The sequence below is a fragment of the Vombatus ursinus genome, unplaced genomic scaffold, assembly GCF_900497805.2.
Source record: "Vombatus ursinus unplaced genomic scaffold, bare-nosed wombat genome assembly UNPS02014826.1, whole genome shotgun sequence".
NCBI lineage: Eukaryota > Metazoa > Chordata > Mammalia > Diprotodontia > Vombatidae > Vombatus > Vombatus ursinus.
Window position 1 is genome coordinate 6,472,093 of NW_020954604.1, and position 19,652 is coordinate 6,491,744.

General features: G+C 37.2%; 1 protein-coding gene across 1 annotated transcript in view; it reads left to right on the plus strand.

The window, feature by feature from the left end:
- The window catches only part of LOC114025125 (24-hydroxycholesterol 7-alpha-hydroxylase), a 114,768-nt gene extending 98,369 nt beyond the window's left edge, over positions 1 to 16,399 (plus strand). Inside the window, 2 exon segments of the mRNA XM_027838465.1 lie at positions 12,373 to 12,460; positions 16,328 to 16,399. Coding sequence (XP_027694266.1) covers positions 12,373 to 12,460; positions 16,328 to 16,399 — 160 coding nt within the window.
- The last annotated feature ends 3,253 nt before the right edge of the window (positions 16,400 to 19,652 follow it).

The following is a 19,652-nucleotide window of genomic DNA, read 5'->3' on the forward strand; positions in this document are numbered from 1 at the left end:
CTTTTTTTTCACGATTTTATTGCATTAACATCATTTCTTTTCCCAATTTTTCTCTTACCTCTTTAATTTGCCTTTTAAAATCCTTTTCAAGATCTTCCAGGAATTGTTTTGGGGCCTGAGACCAAATTAAATTTTTCTTTGAGGATTCACAAGTAGCCATTTTGACACTATTGTCCTCTTCTAAGTTTATGCCTTGATCCTCCCTATCAACATAGTAACTTTCTATAGTTAAGGTCTTTTTTTGTTGTTTGTTTTTTGCTTATTTTTTCTGCCTTTTTTGTGACTTGGTGTTTTTATGTGAGAGTTGGACTCTAGTCCTACACTGTACTGTACTGCACAGACTGCTCACTTGCCTCGGGGGCTGCTGGTTTGCAGGACGGCAGGACCTGGAAGGTGGGCTACCTCTGGCTTGGAGCCCTGATCAGGCCCCCTTGTGTGAGGCCATTTGCTGCTACTTTTCTTGAACTTCACTCCCCTCCCGTCCTAGAGAGATAGGCCTCTTCTGTCAGGCTTTTAAGCTGCTTCCCTGCTCCTCCATCAATTTTGAGGCAGTTTTCTCAGAGATTTTCCAAGCTCACTAAACATCTTTAGCTTGGTGAGTTGCCTTTGACTCCTTTTTTGTAGCTAGATTAGTCCGGTCTCTAGAGCTCCTCTTCATCAAAGTACATTGTTGATATTCTAGAACCTCACTTAATGATCTCAAAATAGTACATCAAACTTACCAAAAAATTTAGTAAAGATTTTCAAATCACATCTAAATCAAATGTTCTGTTTTTTTTAAAGGAACAATATTATGCAAAGAATTGACAATAATACTAGGTTTTGCTCAGAGTAAGTGACATCATGGTCTCCCCTCCTTTCCTCATTCTCAATGCCCAATATTAAATGTGAAAATAGTGTACAAAAACAGAAACTTTGGTAATTTGTTACCTGCTTCTTTGGGTATCTCATGTTATCCCCACTGTGACCTTAGCAGTCTTTGAAGTTTTCATAATTTGGTTAAGGTTTCCTATAAACCTCAAAGTAGCTTAACACGTATTATTTTTTTTCTCATTGCTTAACTCAATCTCCCCTTTTCAGATATTTTTAATTAATAACAACTGAAAACTTTCTGACAGTATCTTTGTTTGGGAAATAGCACATTAGATTGAAGATGGAAATGCCCAATCCTCACTTGTAAATTGTACATGAAATGGTCTAGTGTCCAATAGCTATCAATAAATTAGTAGATCATTCATATTTATTATTATTTATTATCAGGATCTGATTGAGTACTATTAGCACATCGAAATAATATTTTTGGAGATTGACAAAGTGCTAATTACTGTCAGATTGCCTGAATTTGTCAATATATCATAATATAGAAGAAGCTGAGATACTTGAGTCAATAGTAGTAGGGACAAGGTAGTGGTAAAGGAACCCTGGACTCTGCAAGATCAAGAGTGGCTCTTCTTTTGAGTAAATTAGGACAATTCATGAATTTCTTAAGTTCACAATTTCACTAAGTGAATTTCTGCTAAACAAGGGATAACTACAATATTGCCATCCACTTAAACTTTAAATAACCAACCCATGGGACTTTCCATTCTTGGAGACAAGCAAAGAAAATTATTGTTTAGGAAAGAAAGTGACCTCACTTGGACTAAGTATGGGAAGACAAATCTTTCCACTAAACATGCAAAACCAACTACCCCTTGTTATAATCCCCAGAAAATTGTACCCATTTGTCTTCTGCCCATTAAAAGTCGATTGATTATCTCATGCACAAAATACTTAGTGAGTCAGAAGATATTGCCTATGGTATATCCAGCAAGCACATTTTGTTCTGAAAAGTACTGTTATGAACTTGCAGCTGTTGAAGCCTGGGTACCAAGGCACAGTGGGAGTAAAAGTAACTTTCATAAGCTTACTTAGAAATGTGTTTGTTAGATAAAAACCTCGTATTTTTCCAGTGTGCTAGGAGCCAAGGACTTGAATTTAAGTACTAAAAGAGCTTTGAAGACAAATTTTGGTGATGAGATATCTCTCTTCCTCATTCTCTTCAGAGAAGAGTACCTAAGCACACTCTGAAAGTGTTATAGCCTTTAATCATTGATCAACTGTGGAATGACTTTTGTTCTTAATAAATTTCAATCTTTTCCATATCATGGAAATAAGGCCTCTACATTATGACCCATTTGTACAGGCTTTGAACTCCTCACAGCTATTAAGAATTGTATAATGTTTATTTTTCCTTTTATCCTTAATACAGAGGCTATGCCACTGAATGAAGGGGTCTGGGGGGAAGGGAACAACCATTTTATTAAGCATCTGCTACATGCCAGGCACTGTGCTAAGCGCTTTCTAAATATTATCTCATTTGATCTTCATGACAACCCAGAAGTGGGCACTATTATGATTCTCGTTTTTACGGTTGAGGAAACTGAGACAGAATGAAGTTAAGTGACTTGTCCAGGGTCATATATCTAGTAAGTACCTGAAGACAGATTTGAACTCACATCTTCCTTAGTCCAGACTCAGTGCTTTATCCAGTGAACCACTTAGTTGCCATGCTACTGTGTTGTAATCATTCTTAGTTACTTGGTCTTATTTCCATAGTCTTATGTACTTTTAAAAAAATCTGTTTGGGTCATTATGATCCCTAACAAGCTACATCAGCCTCTCTGTATAGTTCTACCTTTATCTTTTTATTAGAATAATGTATGTTTGTGTCTTCACAATTTCATTCTTGAGAGCTTTTCATATCTTTTAAAATGTTAAATGGTTATACTCTATCCATCCTTTCTCTGAACCCTTTTGAATCTACTTTTTCCAAATCTAGGGTGCTAGTCAAGCTTTCCAACTCCTCTGTATGGAATTACATTCTGAAGTTGTCTCATGAAGATTGCCACTATTTTCCCTTCTATATGAGTAAACTGAGGCCTATGGAGTTTAATTGGTTTGTCTAAGCCCACCTAGGTAATTAGTGGCAGTGCCAGAATTAGAACATGGGGATCTTGACTTCCAATCCAATCTTCTGTCCACCACCCCATGCTGTCTCAATATATCCTGATCATTTCTATCTTAAGATTTTTACTCATACTGTTTCTTATGATTCAAATGTCCTTTCTGTCATCTCTACCTGTTGCAACCCCACCCATTATTCAGGGTCTAGCTTAAATGTCACTCCCTCCATGAAGCTATGAACCATCCCATCCCCGATCAAAAAAATCTGGAAATTATTTTTCTACCTTTATATTACCATGGCACTTTGTGCTTTCTATAGAATCTCAGAATTTTAAAGATTTTGGAAATAGTCTATTCCAGCCTCTTTACTTTATAGACAATCAAACCAAGACCAAAGGAGATTAAGTCACATTCCTTAGCTGACATAGCTAGTTCGTGACAGGGTCAGGACTAGAATCTGGGTCACCTTCCTTATGGAGAAAAAAGATACGTAGTATTTCTATTATAACTATTTGTGTATACATGTTATATCTTATATTAAAGTAAAAACTCTTTAAAGACAGGAACTTACTTTATTTGTCTTTATATCCATTACAGCATCTAGTATAGTGCCTTGTACATAGTAGAAATGCAGTAAGTATTCTTTGAATTGAATTCACTGAAGATCAGTGATTCAGTCATACCCATTAAAGAATCACACAGAATGCCAAAGACCCTCTAATCCATCCTATACCTGAACAGTTATTTCCTTTAAATTATCCCAGAAAGTAGTCCTCCAGCCTCTGCTTGTGGACTTCTAATAAGGGGAAACCCACTACCTCAACAGTCAGGCCATTCTGCTTTGGGATATCTCAGTTAGTTGGAAATGTTTCTTTACATCTGCATAAATTGACTTCTCTTCAACATCTGCCCATTGTGCCGTGGACCCAATCAGAACAAATCTATTCCTTCTTCATTGTTAGTCTTTCATATACTTGAAGAAAGCTATTACATTCTACGAATGACTTTGGTCCCATAGGTTAAATATCTGTTTCCTACAGCCAATCCTCATGTGGCACATTCCCTCATCATCTTGGTCACCCTCTCTTGGGTGCATTCTAGCTTGTAAATGTCCTTTCTAAAATGTGGTGCCCGTATCTGAGCATAATGCTCTAGATACCGTCTGGCCAGTGTAGAGTATATCATATCGTCTCCCTTGTTCTGTACACTCTATATAGTTCTCTTAACACTGTTGTTGTTAAGTCATTTTAGTTGTGTCTGACTCTTTGTGACCCATTTGGAGTTTTCTTGGCAAAGATATATTTCCTTCTCCAGCTCATTTTATATATGAGGAAACTGAGGCAAACAGGGTTAAGTGATTTGCCCAGAGTCACCCAGCTAACAAGTGTCTGAGACCAGATTTGAACTCAAGAAGATGAGTCCTCCTGATTCCAGGCCTGACATTCTATCCAATGCACCACTTATGTGCCCATCTCTTAACACCTCCTAAGAACAATTTAGCTTTTTGTCTGTTATATCACATTGCTGACTTATATTGAACTTTGAATTTATTAAAATTGCCACATCTTTTTCACATAAATTTGTATTTGACCATGTCTCCTCCACACTATTTTTCTGAAGTTAACTCCTTAAATCCAACTGTATCCTTGTCAAATTTTATCTTATTAGATTCCCCATTACAACCACCACCACCATCACTACCACTCCAGTGTTCTAGTATATAGCAGTCAGTGACAAAGTTAATTAGATAATCCAGTTAATTAGATAATTAATTAAATAAATAATTATTTATTATATGTTAGATTATTCATTACTGAATTTCTCTTAGTTCAGCTCCCCACCGAAATGTAGATATCAATTATGTAGCGTTTCTAGAAGATGATTTTCCACTAACCATTTGAATGCTTTAATATCATGATATAAATACCTAATGAGGCAACCTATTTCATTCTTCTCTTCTTTGTTTTTCTTTCTTCCTCTCCATGATCATAGTTAAGCAGATAACTGTCAAAATCCCATATTACATGTAGACATAACTTTTAATGGACTATCCGTTCCTTTGACCTTTTGACCAGAATATTAACTCCCACTTCCCAAAGCAGTATATTTTCTAGGTGATTCCTTTTAGCTAGCCCATGACATTTTATAGAAAATGGAGACAGTCTGGATATGTGTCAGAATCCCAAAGGTTGGGAAAAGTCAGTCTTTCAACACACTTCTGAATGGGCAGCTTAGAGTAAACGAAAGTGTGCTGACACCAGAGCTGAGTCCTAGCTCTGCCATTTAATAGCTGTTTGACTTTGTGCAAGCCATTCTCTGAGTCTCTCATCAGTGCAATGGGGTTAAATAATATATTGCCTACTTCACTGGGTTGTTGTGAAAAATATCACACAATGTAAATGTGAGCTGTAATTCTTCTTCCTTTCTTCCAGTCAAATACTCTTACTACCTAGCCCACTCTGCTTGCGCCATGAAACTGATTTATTTTCTTACATGATTGGTGGAGGGAGGGAAGGTGTCACTTCCCCTTTAACTGTAATAGTTATGTCCCAATATATAATGTTTGTGATAAATATGCATGTACGCTGCCTCCTCTGAACTCCAGGAAGAGATGATTCTATTTTCATAAGCTGCAGCTGTTGGCAACTAGGAATTTGCCTCAGGGCCTCTGCTCTTGGCAGCTCTGGAAGCTTTCCAAAGGATGTCATGTTTGCCAGCAGTAGTTTCAAAGCAGAAAAAAAACGGATCATGGGATCACACAGGGGTAAGAAGTGGAAGATGGTGGGGAAAGTATTTGAGAGAAACATTTTTTTCTTTATTTTCTTTTCAAAACAGAGAGCTGGTATTCAATCTCAAATTAAACTTATTGAAAACTGGAATTACCTTTCTAGACTTCTAGGAGTTCCACTCCTATCCCATAACATCGTTAAGCTATACTGCCCAACTCAGTATCTCTTTCCTTTGCTCATGAAAAAAATCAAGGCCATCCATTTGAGTTCCCTCTCCTCCCGAATTCCATACTTCAAACCACCTTAGCTTTATCCCTTAGAATTTCCTCCTTTGCTCCAGACCCAGAATGTGAGGTGGACCTCCTTGCCAATACAAGTGGCTCTGCTCTGCTTTGATTCTCTCCATTTTTGTCCCATCTGGGAGCGTTCCCTTTTGATCATCCCACTTTCTCTCTAATTTTCTACCTTTCCTTTTCCATTGACACATTTTCTGCTGCTTTCAAGCATGCCTAGATCTCTCTATCCTTAAAAATCATACAAAAACCTTCACTTGACACATTCCCTCAAATGATTGCCTCAAATATACAACTCCTCACTTGCACAGTCAGACTTCTAGCTACTTCCTTACCTCCTACTTCAGCCATCATCTCTTTATAGTGTGTGTGTATTCAGTCATTTTCAATTGTGTTCAACTCTTCGTGACCCCATTTAGGTTTTGTTTTTTTTTTTTTTTTTTGCAAAGATATTGAAATGGCTTGCCGTTTCCTTCTCCAGCTTGTTTTACAGATGAAGAAACTGAGGCAAACAGAGTTAAGTGACTTGCCCAGGGTCACACAGCTATTAACTGTCTGAGATCAGATTTGAACTCTGGAAGAAGAGTCTGCCCAACTCTAGGCCCGGTGCTCTATCCACTGTACTACCTAGCTTTATCTCTCTATAGGTGACTCTCAAATCTGCATATTCACCCTTCATCTCGAAGTTCAAGTTCCATGTACCTAACTGATAGCTGGATATCTCCACCTTGACATTATATAGACATCTAAAATTCAATGGATTAAAAACAGTACTCATGATCTCTTCCTTTAAACCAACCCCATAACCGGGATGCTCTCCTTCATTACCTCCCCTCGTGCAAGCCGTAGCTCTTTTCAGGATCAGCTCAAGTACCCCCTCTTTCAAGAAGCTCGGTTGTTAGTGTCTTATTTTGTATACGTCTTGTGTTCAGAGTAGTTGTTGATCTTCATTTGTTAGAGGGGATTTTCTGAAAGAAGGTTCCCTGCACCTATAAAGTGACAAGTCCGGACAAAAACATACCCTATTTTTCATTCATATGTGGACATATTTAATTTGTAATGTAAACTCTTTGAGGGAGGGAACTGTTTCATATTTGGGCATGTTTATATATATATGTATATATATATATATATATATATATATTTGTATCTTCAATGCAGTAGATGGAATATACAGGCTTAATAAATGCTTATTAGTTATGTCAGTGCTACTTTTTCTTCAATGGCAGCCCAAGTCCTATGCCCCAGGTAAAACCGCCATAGTCTTGAGTAACCTCTCCCTTCTCTAAACTTCATTATTTATTGTCTCTACCAGTCATTTCACATTTATCACATGCTGTCTTGATTTTCAAAGAATGCAATGTAATGTTCAGTCATTCAGAAAACACTTATTAGGTGCCTACAAAGTGTGCAAGACATTTTGCTAGATGCTAATAATGCAAAGAGGAAGAATGAAAAAGTCCCTGCACTCAAGGTTTTTGCATTCTTCTATGGAGATAGAACAAATGCATACACAAATAAATAAATTCACATTAGCATGTGTTGGGGCAAAAGAGAAAGCTACACTACCTATTTAGGAAAAGGTAAGGAGGGAGAAGACATTTTCCCCAGAAGGGAAATGAGGGAAAGCTTCATGGAGAAGATGCTGCCTAAGCTTAGCCTTGTAGGAGAAGAATTCTGAAAGGCTGAGACACTGTGTGGGAGCAATCCAAGTGTGGGGGAAGACCCCACCTAAATGCAAGGAGGCAAGAAATGGCGTATGGATTTTAAGGAACAGCTAGTAGTCTAATTCATCACATAGAAGACACGAAGGGGAGTGATGAATGTATGAATGAGGAGATTAGAGTCATATTGTGAAGGTGCTTAAGTGCCAAGCTAATGAGTTTGTATTTTATCCTAATGGGAACAAAGAATAACTGAAGGTTTTTTTAAGAGTGATAGGGTCTGATCTATGTCTTAATAAGATTTACTTTTATGGAGGATGGATTGGAGAGAAGGAGAAATGTTAGCGAGTGAGATCAGTTAGGGTATACTGTAGTGGTCTAGCTGAGAGGTAAGAAGGGCCTGAACCAGGCTGGTGGCAATTTCAGTGACTATTCTTATAGTCTGTCACCTTTGTTCTGGCTTCATTCCCTTCCTTTCATATTCTTGACCCCAAAGTTAACCAGTTCATCAAAGCTCTGTCCTTCACTTTTAAATGCTTTGTCTCCTTATGCTTCTTTTGTTCATATCTTGCTAATCTTCAGCTCTGCATCAGCCCCACCTGAAATCCCTGAAAGGGGTGGAGGTGAGAGATAATTATGAGGGCAGAATCAACAGGACTTGGCACCTGATTGGATGGACAGGGTCGAAGAAGAGGAAAGACCCAAATATGACTTCAAGATTTCATGCTAGGATGACCAGAATGCTAACATCAACAGAAAAAGCAAAATTAGGGGAAGGGGCCGGGTGAGAAGGGAAAATGTTCAGTTCATTTCTGGATATATTGAATTTGAGGTATAGGCAAGAAATTCAGAAGACAGAGATGTGGGACTGAAGTTCTGTGATGAAATTTGGGTCAGATGTGTAGATGTGAAAGTAGAGGATAATTGAATCCATGGGAATGATAGACTTCTGTGATTTCTACTTTACCTGGTAGAAAGAATGAATGAATGAAAGAAAGAATGAATGTGAATGAAAAGAAAAAAATATTGTTTACTGGATGCAAAGCACCATACTAAGCCCTAGGATTAGAAATAAAAAATCAAGACTGAAATGACTTTCATGGAGCTCATATCTTAAGAAGGGAAGACTATACATTTAGCAGCTTTTTTCTCTGAGTCAGATGAAGGGAGTACAGTAGCAAAGAAGATGATAATGTATCTTCATTAATGTCATTCCCAGTAATAGAACCATACTGATTTCTGTTATTGAACCATTTGACAAGGTGACAAGTGACAAGGCCTTTAGTAGTGAGAACTTTCTTTTCCAGGTCTTCAGTAACTGTGGCTTCTGATGAAGTTGGAGAGAGGGGGACCAGTACCTGCAGATGAATTTGCTAGGTCACATTTCCACAAGAGTTACTCCCACAGATAAAGATGATGAACCGGTGAAGGAAACTGAGAAGGAATACTCATTGGAGTGGAAATAAAGAGAGTAGTGTTACCTGGAACCAAGTCAGTAACCAAGAGAAGAGTAGTGGTCAACAGTGCTGACAATTCCAAAAAGGTCAAGGAGAATATGGACTGAGAAGACCATTGAATTTATTACATTTCTCTTTGTATCCCCAGAGCTTAGAATAGTTTAACCCATGTCTGACACTCAATAAATATTCATTTATTTGTTGATTACAGGATAATCAACATAAATATATAAGGATAAAGGCAGGGCTATGGTAGAATGGAAGATTGAACCAAGTGCTGAACTCATTAAGGGAGCAGAGAGATCAGTAGGTGATAGCAACAAGATCTGGACTGAGTGATATAATCAGATAAAATGAACTTCAAAGGAAGAGAGGTGGTTGCAAGTGAGATTAGCGGAAAGAATTTCTAGAAAAATCTTCTGGCTCTGTAAGAGTGTAGGAGGAGTATCACATTTGGAGAAGCTCATAGATTTAACAAACTCAAATTCCAATATAGTATAATGACCTGGGTCCTTGTCCCAGCTCTATGTTGACTATGAAAAGGGGACTTTATCTCTCTGGGACTCAGTTTCCTTATTTGGAAAATGGGCAGGCTGGACCATCAGCTATAAATTTTTTTCACCTACACCTAGTTCAGTGAATGCCTTGTATAAAGCAGGTGCTCACAAAATATTTGATAGTGAATTTAGCAAGTATTTATTATACACTTTCATAGGAAAAGCAAACAATTACATGTTATTTACAAAACATTAACACATTTATATTTTCATCAGCTTTGTAATTATGCAATGTTATTATAAATATGATAAATCTGTTATGAATAATAACTTTTTATTATTTTTAACTTTTCTGACAGAAATAATTGGAAAAAATCCAAAAATAATTATAGTTCATTGTGCTTTTGAATAGTGAATATATCTCTCCTTTTCTTCCTTCCTTCTTTTTTCCCTTCCTTCCTTCTTCACCTCCTCCCTTCCCTTCTTACCTTCCTTCTCTTCTTTCTCTCCTTCTGTTTTTCCCTCCCTAACCCTTTCCTTCTTCTCTCCCTAACCCTTTCCTTCAATGTAGGAAAACAGAATATTGTTGTCTGTTAGATGTCCTTAGGTGACTTACTTTAATGAATGGATGGAAATGAATTTAAGTTAGCATATCAATTTGTTATATAAATAAGTGCTTCTAAAAGTCTTTAAAGATGCCCATAAATGCCCATAAATAGTGTATACATCTCTCCTTTCAATCTTGGTTACATTATTAATTGCTCAACAAAATATCTTTTTCATAGATACGGATAGAACCCTATATTCAGGAATAATGTAACACTAAAATCCCCAGATCTTCTGACAGACCACTGAATGCCTCCAATGTCTTGTGTTTGTGAAATTTTTTTGTTTTTTATTTTTTGGGGATTCTTTTTTTTTTGTAACTCAAGGGTAAAACATTATATTAATCCTTTCAGATTTCATCTTCTTAGATTTCATTCCGATGTTCTAGCTTGTCGAGATTCTATCACTCCAGCTTTACATAATTTTCAAGAATAATAGAATTTCAGATTCAGAAGGGCACTTAGAGATCAAGTCAATCAACACCCTCATTTTGCATTTGAGGAAATCAAAGCCCAGAGAGTCACAGAGGATAGTGTGTTTTAGAACTGAAGTCCTTCCCGCTCCACTGTTTCCAAATCCAATGATTCTTCCACATTGCCAGTTGAAACTGAAAGGGGTTTGTTTGCTGGATGATTATAGGTTGATACATTGATATCACCATGAGATCTAAAAACTGCTTGATGTTTAGAGATGACTTAATGCTAAAACAAACAAAAAAACCAGTAAATATATAAATAATGAATAAATAAAATTGGTCATGTAGGTGACTGAGAGTCATAATCATGGCTGTATCGTGACATTTACTAGTTGTGTGACCCTGGGCAAGTCACTTAACCCTGTTTACCTCAATTTTCTTATCTGAGAAGGAAATGGCAAACCACTCCAGTATCTTTGCCAAGAAAACCCCAAATGGGGTCGCAGAGAGTTGGACTCAACTGAAATAGTTGAACAACAAGGAGGTGCTGAAGACATACTTGTCTTAGTCTAGTCACTAAGGACCTCAGTGTCCTATAAAATGGGAGGGTTGAACTGTGTATTTTATAGTGAAACTTAACCTGATTCTGTGATTGTTGCAGTTGAAATGAGCTGTTCCTTCACTCAATAAAGCTCTGCTAGGTGCCAACTCCAAGGAAAATGGCAAATTATCTCACAAGAAGTGAAATACATAAAAGCCTCCAATGACCTTTATCCGTTTTCTGTAAAATTCGACATAGCATGTTTTATGGCAAATTGTTAGTAAGAATAATTTTAACACACCGTAGTCAGGAGAAATTCTGAGAGTTAAGAGGAATAAGTAAGAATTCTTTGTCCTGGAGCTGCTTGATTTAGATCTCATCATTAACTAGACTGGAAAGGTCTTATTTTCTAGGATTTGGGAAACAATAGTAATGTAGTAGTAAGAACATGGGTTTTGGAGGAAAAGGATTTGAGTTCAAATCCCACCTTGCACTTTCTGGGTCTTCCCTTCTCATCTATAAAACAAGTGGGTTACACTAGATGAGATCCAAATGTTTTTTCCAGCTGCAAATTTTATGATGGGACAAAACACATTGTCTTCAGTGTTTATTATTATATAGGACTACATTTGCAATATGAAGAGTATGTTAAATTGAAATAGTTTCCATCTGGATCATAATAATAGTTAGATTTCTCAAGCTTTTGAATTTTTTTTTTTGCATGTTAAAGGGGAAATCTAGATTCATGATTTCATTAGTGTATGGAATTCCCAGTGTGGAAACTTCTTCCACAGATGCAGACCAGCAATGTCTAAATTTAGACATTTGCCTTTGGGCACTGATTAGTTGTGACTTGCTCACTGTCATATAAGTAATACTACACTAGAACCAGGACCTGAACACAGGTCTACTGATTCCAAAGCCAGCCCCCTCTCCACTATGCCCTGCCTTCTCTCAGATCCTGATTAACCTAGAATATTTTCCAAATGGTTTTTGGGGACAAATAAAAAATCTAGTTCTCTGACCTCAGACCAGGTCATTCATATATTTAATGGAGCATATAAATATTAAATTGTTTACTGCTTTTCCCTCACTGATGAAAGTTTATACTGAGGAAGATGGAAGAAAAAATGTAACACATGTTTATATGTTTTCTAGATACTCACTTTTTATGACTTATATGCCTCACATTATACTGACTATATTGCTGTCTTTTCCTTTTAGGTGGCTCACTCTACTGGAGATTGAAACCTATGTTGCTTTAGTATTTTATAAGTATCAATTTAATCTGCTAGATCCTTTTCCAAAACAGGTAAAAATTCCAGTTTTTAGGTTTTTTATTTATTTTAAAATGTCTTATTACCACCACAAATGCAACATTTATAACAAATATTAGTTAATCAACTTTCAAACCAACTGTGGAATAAATCTCTAACCAAATCCCCCAAATCTAGACTATTTACATGTTAATCAGATGGAAAGGGGGAAAATATTACTGGCACAATTTAAACAAATAAAATAATAAAAACTAATTAAATGACAAACAAGACATAATACATTTTATCTGTGTCTCCTTCCAATATGTAGGCACATTTTAATAGTGTTGTTCACCGTTGTTTTCTTTTTGAAACAAGGGGGTAGAGTGAATAGTGTCCATTTGGAATCATGAAAACTTGATTTCAGATCTTGCCTCAGACAGTAGCTGTTTGGCTCTAGGAAAGATACTTAATTTCTCTTAACCTCAATTTCTTTATTTATAGAATGCAGATAATAATAGCACCTACCTTACAGTGTTGTTTTAAGATCAAATGAGATAATTGTCAAATGTTTCATAAACTTTGAAATGCAATAGTTGTTAACAATTATTATTATTTTGAACTACTGTCATGGGGATAGAGATTGGACTTCTGATATTATTAGTAAAGGGAGCTTCTGGGTAAGGGCATTTCCTCTACTATTGCATGTCTTCACTTTCTCTCCAGTTTGGAGTCTTAGAAAGTTACTGAATCCAAGCTCCACAGAACAAATCCCCTTAATAAAAGAATTTGTTCTATGAAACTTGAACTCAGTCAAAGGGCCATACTTGAGGACCTAGAGGGCATATGTGGACTCCATGCTGCAGGTTCCCCACCTCTAATAGAGTCTAAGAGACTTGCCCAGGGTCACAAAGCCTATGTGTTTCAGAGATAAGAGTTGAACCCAGGCCTTCTTGGCTCTAAAGGTTCCTCAAGTGGTACAGTGGATAAAGTGCTGGACCAGGAGTCAGGAAGACCTGAGTTCAAATCTGGCCTCAGATACTAGCTGAGTGACTCCTAGACAAGTCACTTAACCTCTATTTGTCTGAGTTTTCTCAATTATAAAATGAGGATACTAATAGCTTCTACCTCCCTAGGTTGTTGTGAGGACAAAATAAGATAATAATTGTAAAGTGTATGTCACAATGTCTGGTACATAATAGGTGTTTAATAAATGTTTATTTCCTTCCTTCCTTCTAAGGCCAGTTCCCTAGACAGTACACCACACAGCCTATCCTGTTATTAGAGTTAATGTGTATGCTGTTATGGTTTTACTGAGCTGAAGGCCAAGCTCTCTTGTTCAGTAGTGGGGGCCAAGGTCACGGCCATGAATTAGGGCATGAACTCAAAGATTAAGCCTTGAAAAGGGGCTTTTCTCTCTTCCCATCAAGGATTCTGAGATCATAAACTTCTTCCTAGGGCCCTCACTGAATAATGAGGCCCTGAATATCATTCCTATTCAGAAATAGACTAGAACTGATTAACATACCAGGTTCAAGGCTTTTCTGGTCATCAGCAATTACAATAACCATGTTAGTGTCAGAGTTTCAAGGAAGTGGCTACAGCTGTCTATGGTCACATCCTCCAGGCCAAGCTGTCCTCCATTCCCGTGAGGCATGGCTCCTGGGGGAATATGTGACAAGCTCTATGGAGTGCCCTCCAAGGCCATCAGCCATCATCCAAAGTGGCCTAGACCATAATCTAATCTTTGGGCATCGGTGTGAGTTCTGGTGGACCTGATCTCTATCTGCCCCTAGAGATATTGGCATTGTCTCAGATTCTGTGTTTTAGAAGCCACCAGGGATGACCATAATTGATGAGCGTTCAATTATTCTAGGGGCTGCTCTGTCGCTCTGGGAAACTTTGTTAAAACTACCTTTAATGCCATCTTCAAAACCATTTGCGACCTAACCCCACACCTGTGTGTGCACTAAGTATCCCTATCATGAATTCACTGACCAACTTGCAAAGCCTCATACTTGAGTGTCTGTCCAGAGAACCCAGGCAAGTGCTCTGGCTCTCCCAAAAGTGTATGTGTATGAACACGGAATACAGTAGAAAAAAAGGGGATGGAGGATCCCTACCTCCCAGGCTCAGCTCAAGTACCACCTCCCAAAAGAGATTGTGTGATCTTTCCTCATTCTCTCTCCTCTTCCTCAGTTATTAGTGGTCTTCCATCCCACCCCCAAAGTTACTTTTACTTATCTGTATACAGAGACAGGAGGGTATAGAGAGCCAGCTTTGAAACCAAAAGAAATCCAGGTTCTAGTCTTGCTTCTGGCCCATAGGAATGTATATAATCCTGGACAAATCACTTAAGCTCTCAGTTTTCTAGGCAATTCTCTAAGACTAATTATAGAATCATTGCTGATAAGTTTCCTCATCCAGGGAATCACTATACCAATGAAATCACATGGTTGGTCCTAATGTTATCTGTGTAAATGTTGTTTTTCTTCAGTAAAATATAAACTCCTCGAGGAAAGTAGCAGTTTCATTTTTTTCTTTGTGTTTCTTTAATCCTTTACAATGCTTTACACATAGCTAGTACTTAATAAATACTTGTTGAATGGCATTAGAAGGTACCTAGCAATCGAAAATAACCCTACTAGCCTTAAAATAACATTGACTTCCAAGTACACTGATGGGTTTTCAGCTACAAACAGTTTTATTGGAAGCATTAGGTACAGAACCAACTTTTACATAGGCAAGTTACCCATGTGACGTAAGGGGCACTAAGAAAGCCCCTGTTGCCAAAACAAGTCTGCTTCCTTGTCTAAAAGGGTCTGAAATTCCAACCACTGGAATTATCAACAAGTCTAACTTGGATGGTTGTCCTTTGAAGGCCACATTTAAAATGTACCTGTATATGTTACCAGGAAAACCTCTAATTGTTTCTTCTTAGCACAGTTTAGTTTATTAGATTGTCTGTTACCTAGCTTATAAAGAGGTATAGTACATGCCTGTGCAAACTTAGGCTCTCCTATACCAAAGGTGATACCTGATGGGATGATAATAGCATAGAGAAATGTCATTTGGGGAATGGGAAAAGGAGAGAACATACATGATAAAATTATCTGGTGCAAAAAAAGCATATGAGTGGTGGATCAGAGAAGTCAGACTCATGATAATGGAATATGTGAGGTGAACCAAAGGTCATTAATGTTAATTATAAAGATTGTAAAGTCTTTGTCAAAAAAAAACTGAGTACCCATAGGGCATAGGTGGTATTTTCCCTTCCACTTCCAACCAAAGGTAAAAATCTCACTTATTAAAGTGAATATAGCTGCTTAAGAAGAAGAGAGTTAGATATCTGGACTAAGGCTCAATATTTAGGAATGATAGACTCTTGGCCAGGAAGAGAGTATATCTAGTCAGAGGTGGTTTTAAAAAAAATGCTTTTTCCTGAAGTCCTCATATAAATCTTACCAAAAGAGAAGAGCGAGGGAGAAAACTGCCTATTATCTATCTGTAGACCTATCTAGCTGTCGAACCCTGAATGAAAGCAAAAGAGCAAGAACAAGAGAGAAAAAGATTGGGAGGGCAGAGAGAGAGAGAAAGAGAAGACCGTATGTCTTTCTTATGAGGGTCAGACAACTTAACTTAAAGAGACCCATAAACCAGAGGACTGACCCCAGCCATACATTAAATTGTCCACCTGGGCCCCAAGAGGTGCAGTCTAAATCATGACTCATCCTATCCCCCACCATTGCCAAAATCAGCCTGACATTGATGTTGGAATTAAAAAAAAAGGAGACAGACAAGCCAAAAGCTCTGGGATCTAAATGTATACCTTCTAAGAAAATAGAAAGCAAATAAAGTTAGGCTTAATTGAATTACTTGTTTCATGAGTTGTTTAAATAATTCTACTCATTTTCTGTTTTCAGGATTTTAACCAGTTAATGGGTATCCAGAAGCCATTGTCACCATGCCGGGTGGAATATAAATGCAGAAAGTAAAAGCTATTTTATCTAAAAACTGTATCAGTACCTAAGCAGACAGATTCCTGAGGTGTCCTAAAGCCTTCGTTGCTGTACTGCTAAGCTAATGTACTACATATCAGGATATCTTAATTAACTATGTGTAACAAGGTAAAATTTTTGTTTTTATCGATAATTAAGTCTAATTAATTATTCATCAAATTATTGTTTATTAAATTGGTGTCTCAGCAATGGACAAAGTAAATATAAGTGCAGTACTAGTTTGACAGAGAACTGGAAGTGTTTTAGTGAAAATATTAAAAAACAACTTCTAAAAGCAGTTTTTTTTATGTATAACATGATGTGGTATTGATTTACATTGGAATTTTTTTACTTAAATTCTCTGGAAAAACCCACAAAATATTGTTATGAAAGAAACTTATCTCAAGTTGCATTTTGAATAACTGTCAAGTAATGAAAAAGTATTAAAGGCTGTGTGGTATAATATGGAGGCCTGACCTTGGATTCAGCAAAACCTGGGTTTACATCTTGCCTCTGACACATAATAGCTGTGTGACCATGAACCAATGCCTTATCCTTTCAGTTCCCCAGACAGCTTTCTTAGGCTACAAGTCTGTCTGCATCAGTGAAGGGAATTTCCATTCTGGAAGTTTCCTGTACAATTGAAATCCTAGATCTGAACCAATCCCTGCTTCTCTCTCCTCTCTCCTGCCCCATTCCCCCCCCCAAAAAGGATGGGAATGTTGATTTGGGTGATATTATTCTGGACTTATGTAGCACTTGTACTGTTACATTGATTATAATTATTAATGTATTCAGAACTTAAAATGCATCCAGTACTAAATTATATGAATATATTTCATATAGCAGCTAGGTGCCACAAAGGATAGAGTGCTCGATTGGAATCAGAAAGACCTGAGTTCAAATGCTGCTTCAGACATTTATTTAACCCTAGGCAAGTCACTTAACCTCTTTGCTTCAGTTTCCTCGTCTGTAAAATGAGTATAATAACAGCACCTATTTCATAAAATTGTTGTGAAGCTCAAATGAGATAATATCTCTAAAACACTTAGCACAATGCCCAGCACATAGTAGACCCTTAATGAATGTGTATTCTTTTCCCTAAGATTATTTGTAAATGTTACTAGTCTAAATAAATTGACTTGGTGATAGATTGCAGCTTTTTTCTATACCTTACAGTTCTTTTCATAGTGCCTTCCACATTGGGGGTGATCAATAAAAAATTATCGCTTTATTAATTGATAGTTAAACTGAAATCAATCTTTCAGTCTTTTGCAGCTTAGAATGTTACTTATACCTGGAGGATAAGATTGTGATAAGGCTAAATTGCTTTTGAATGTAATTATTTATATTATAATCTTCCTGGACGTACACTGTGAATCAAAGAAAAAAATTATATTTTGTATGGGAGAAGAATGTAACAATGATCTCAAGGAAAGACTTGACTTGACCATGTCAATGGCATTGGCAAGTGCCTCATTTCTTTCATAATAAATACGTTTTCTTTTCAGCATACTTTTCTTTGATCATTTTTTTTTTGTTTTGCTTTGCCACACTTACTCCATTTAGTAGAAAGTTATTATTTTTTATTAAACTACATTATAGTCATGAGCAAATTACTCCCTGGGAGACACACTAAGAGGGACCCTTAATTGTGCATATAGAACTGGCAGGAAACTTAGTGGTCACCTAGTTCAACCTCATCTTTTACAGATGAGAAAATTGAGGCTCAGAAAGGCCTCGCTTAAGTGACTTCTCAAGGTCATACAGATTAGAAGAATAAGAGCTGGAATTTGAAACCAGGTTCTCCAACTCCAAATCTAGCCCTCATTCTGTTGTAGACAGGTAAGTATCACAGTGGCTAGAGCACTAGATTTAGAGTCAGAAAGACCTGAATTCAAATCCCACCTTACATAATTACTAGCTTTATGATCCTTGGCAAAATCATTAATCAGTGTCTCAGTTTCCTTAACTGCAAAATGGGGATAATATTAGTACCTACTTCACTGGATTGTGGTGACTTAAGATGAGATAATATACAGAACTTTGCAAACCTTAAAGCACTGTGTTAATGTTAGCTATTATTATTATACCATTTGTCTACTTGGGTCAGCTAGGTGGTATAGCAGATAGAGTGCTGGACCTGGAGTCAAGGAGACTCTTCCTAAATTCAATTCTGGCTTCAGACAAACTAGCTGTGTGACCCCGGGCAAGTCACTTGACCTTGTTTGCTCCAGTTTCCTCATCTGTAAAAGGAGCTGGAGAAAGAAATGGGAAATCACTCCAATAACTTTGCCAAGAAATCCTCAAATGGGGTCATGAAGAGTTGGACACAACTGAACAGCAGCTGTTTATGTGAGTTCAGAGACCTCATCTAACTCTACATCCTGTTGCCTTTCTCTTCAACCGACCTGGAAGTCAGAGCAACCTTTGAGGTGATAGACTTTACCTGTCAGGTTCTGCCAGCTAAAGAAAGGATATTTATGAGTGTTCTCAGCAACCTTTTAAAATTCTAGCAAAACATTTCAGTTGCATTTCAACATTTCAACTAAACTTAAACGAGTTAACCACTTAATGATAATCACACAGTTCATGTGACTAGCTGAAATGAGAGAAAGTTAAAAGTCCATTGAGGGTCACAAGGGAAATGGCCTGTCGGGTATTCTATTTTTGTAAGAATAGACATTGTGTAGTCTTTGCACTTTAGTAAGAGAAAGGGGCAGCTCAGGAAACCTGTTCCTTTTGTATTTGACAAAGAGTAAGGGAACTCTTTCTGAAATTAGTTCCACTGGCCAGGAGCCATAATTTTTGTTTATAAGGCTACATATGCTTTAAAATTGTTGTTTTTTTAATTCCTAACTTAATATGGATTTGAATTTACTGGAATCTTTTTTGGAAATAGTATGACAATTTCCTCTGATGTTTAAATTAAGCCCTTTTACCTGACATCAGAATTAATTCTTCAAAATATGGAAACAATTTCACAGGCTATGACTTTGCCTCTGCTGGGCAGCTTATTTCCAAATGATAGCTTGATGGCTAAAAACCATGTTGTAGGAGTATTGGCCTGAATATAAATTGTACTTTCCCTCCACATAAGGCTTTTGTAAAACTTTAGTGTGGCCTGTAATGACTCCTCTTTTTTCTAGTACGTTACTGAACAAAGGAAAAGCAAAGTAGCACAGTGGATATTGGGCTGGTCTTAGAGTCCAGAACACATGAGGCAATAGCTGCCTCTGACAGTATTCTC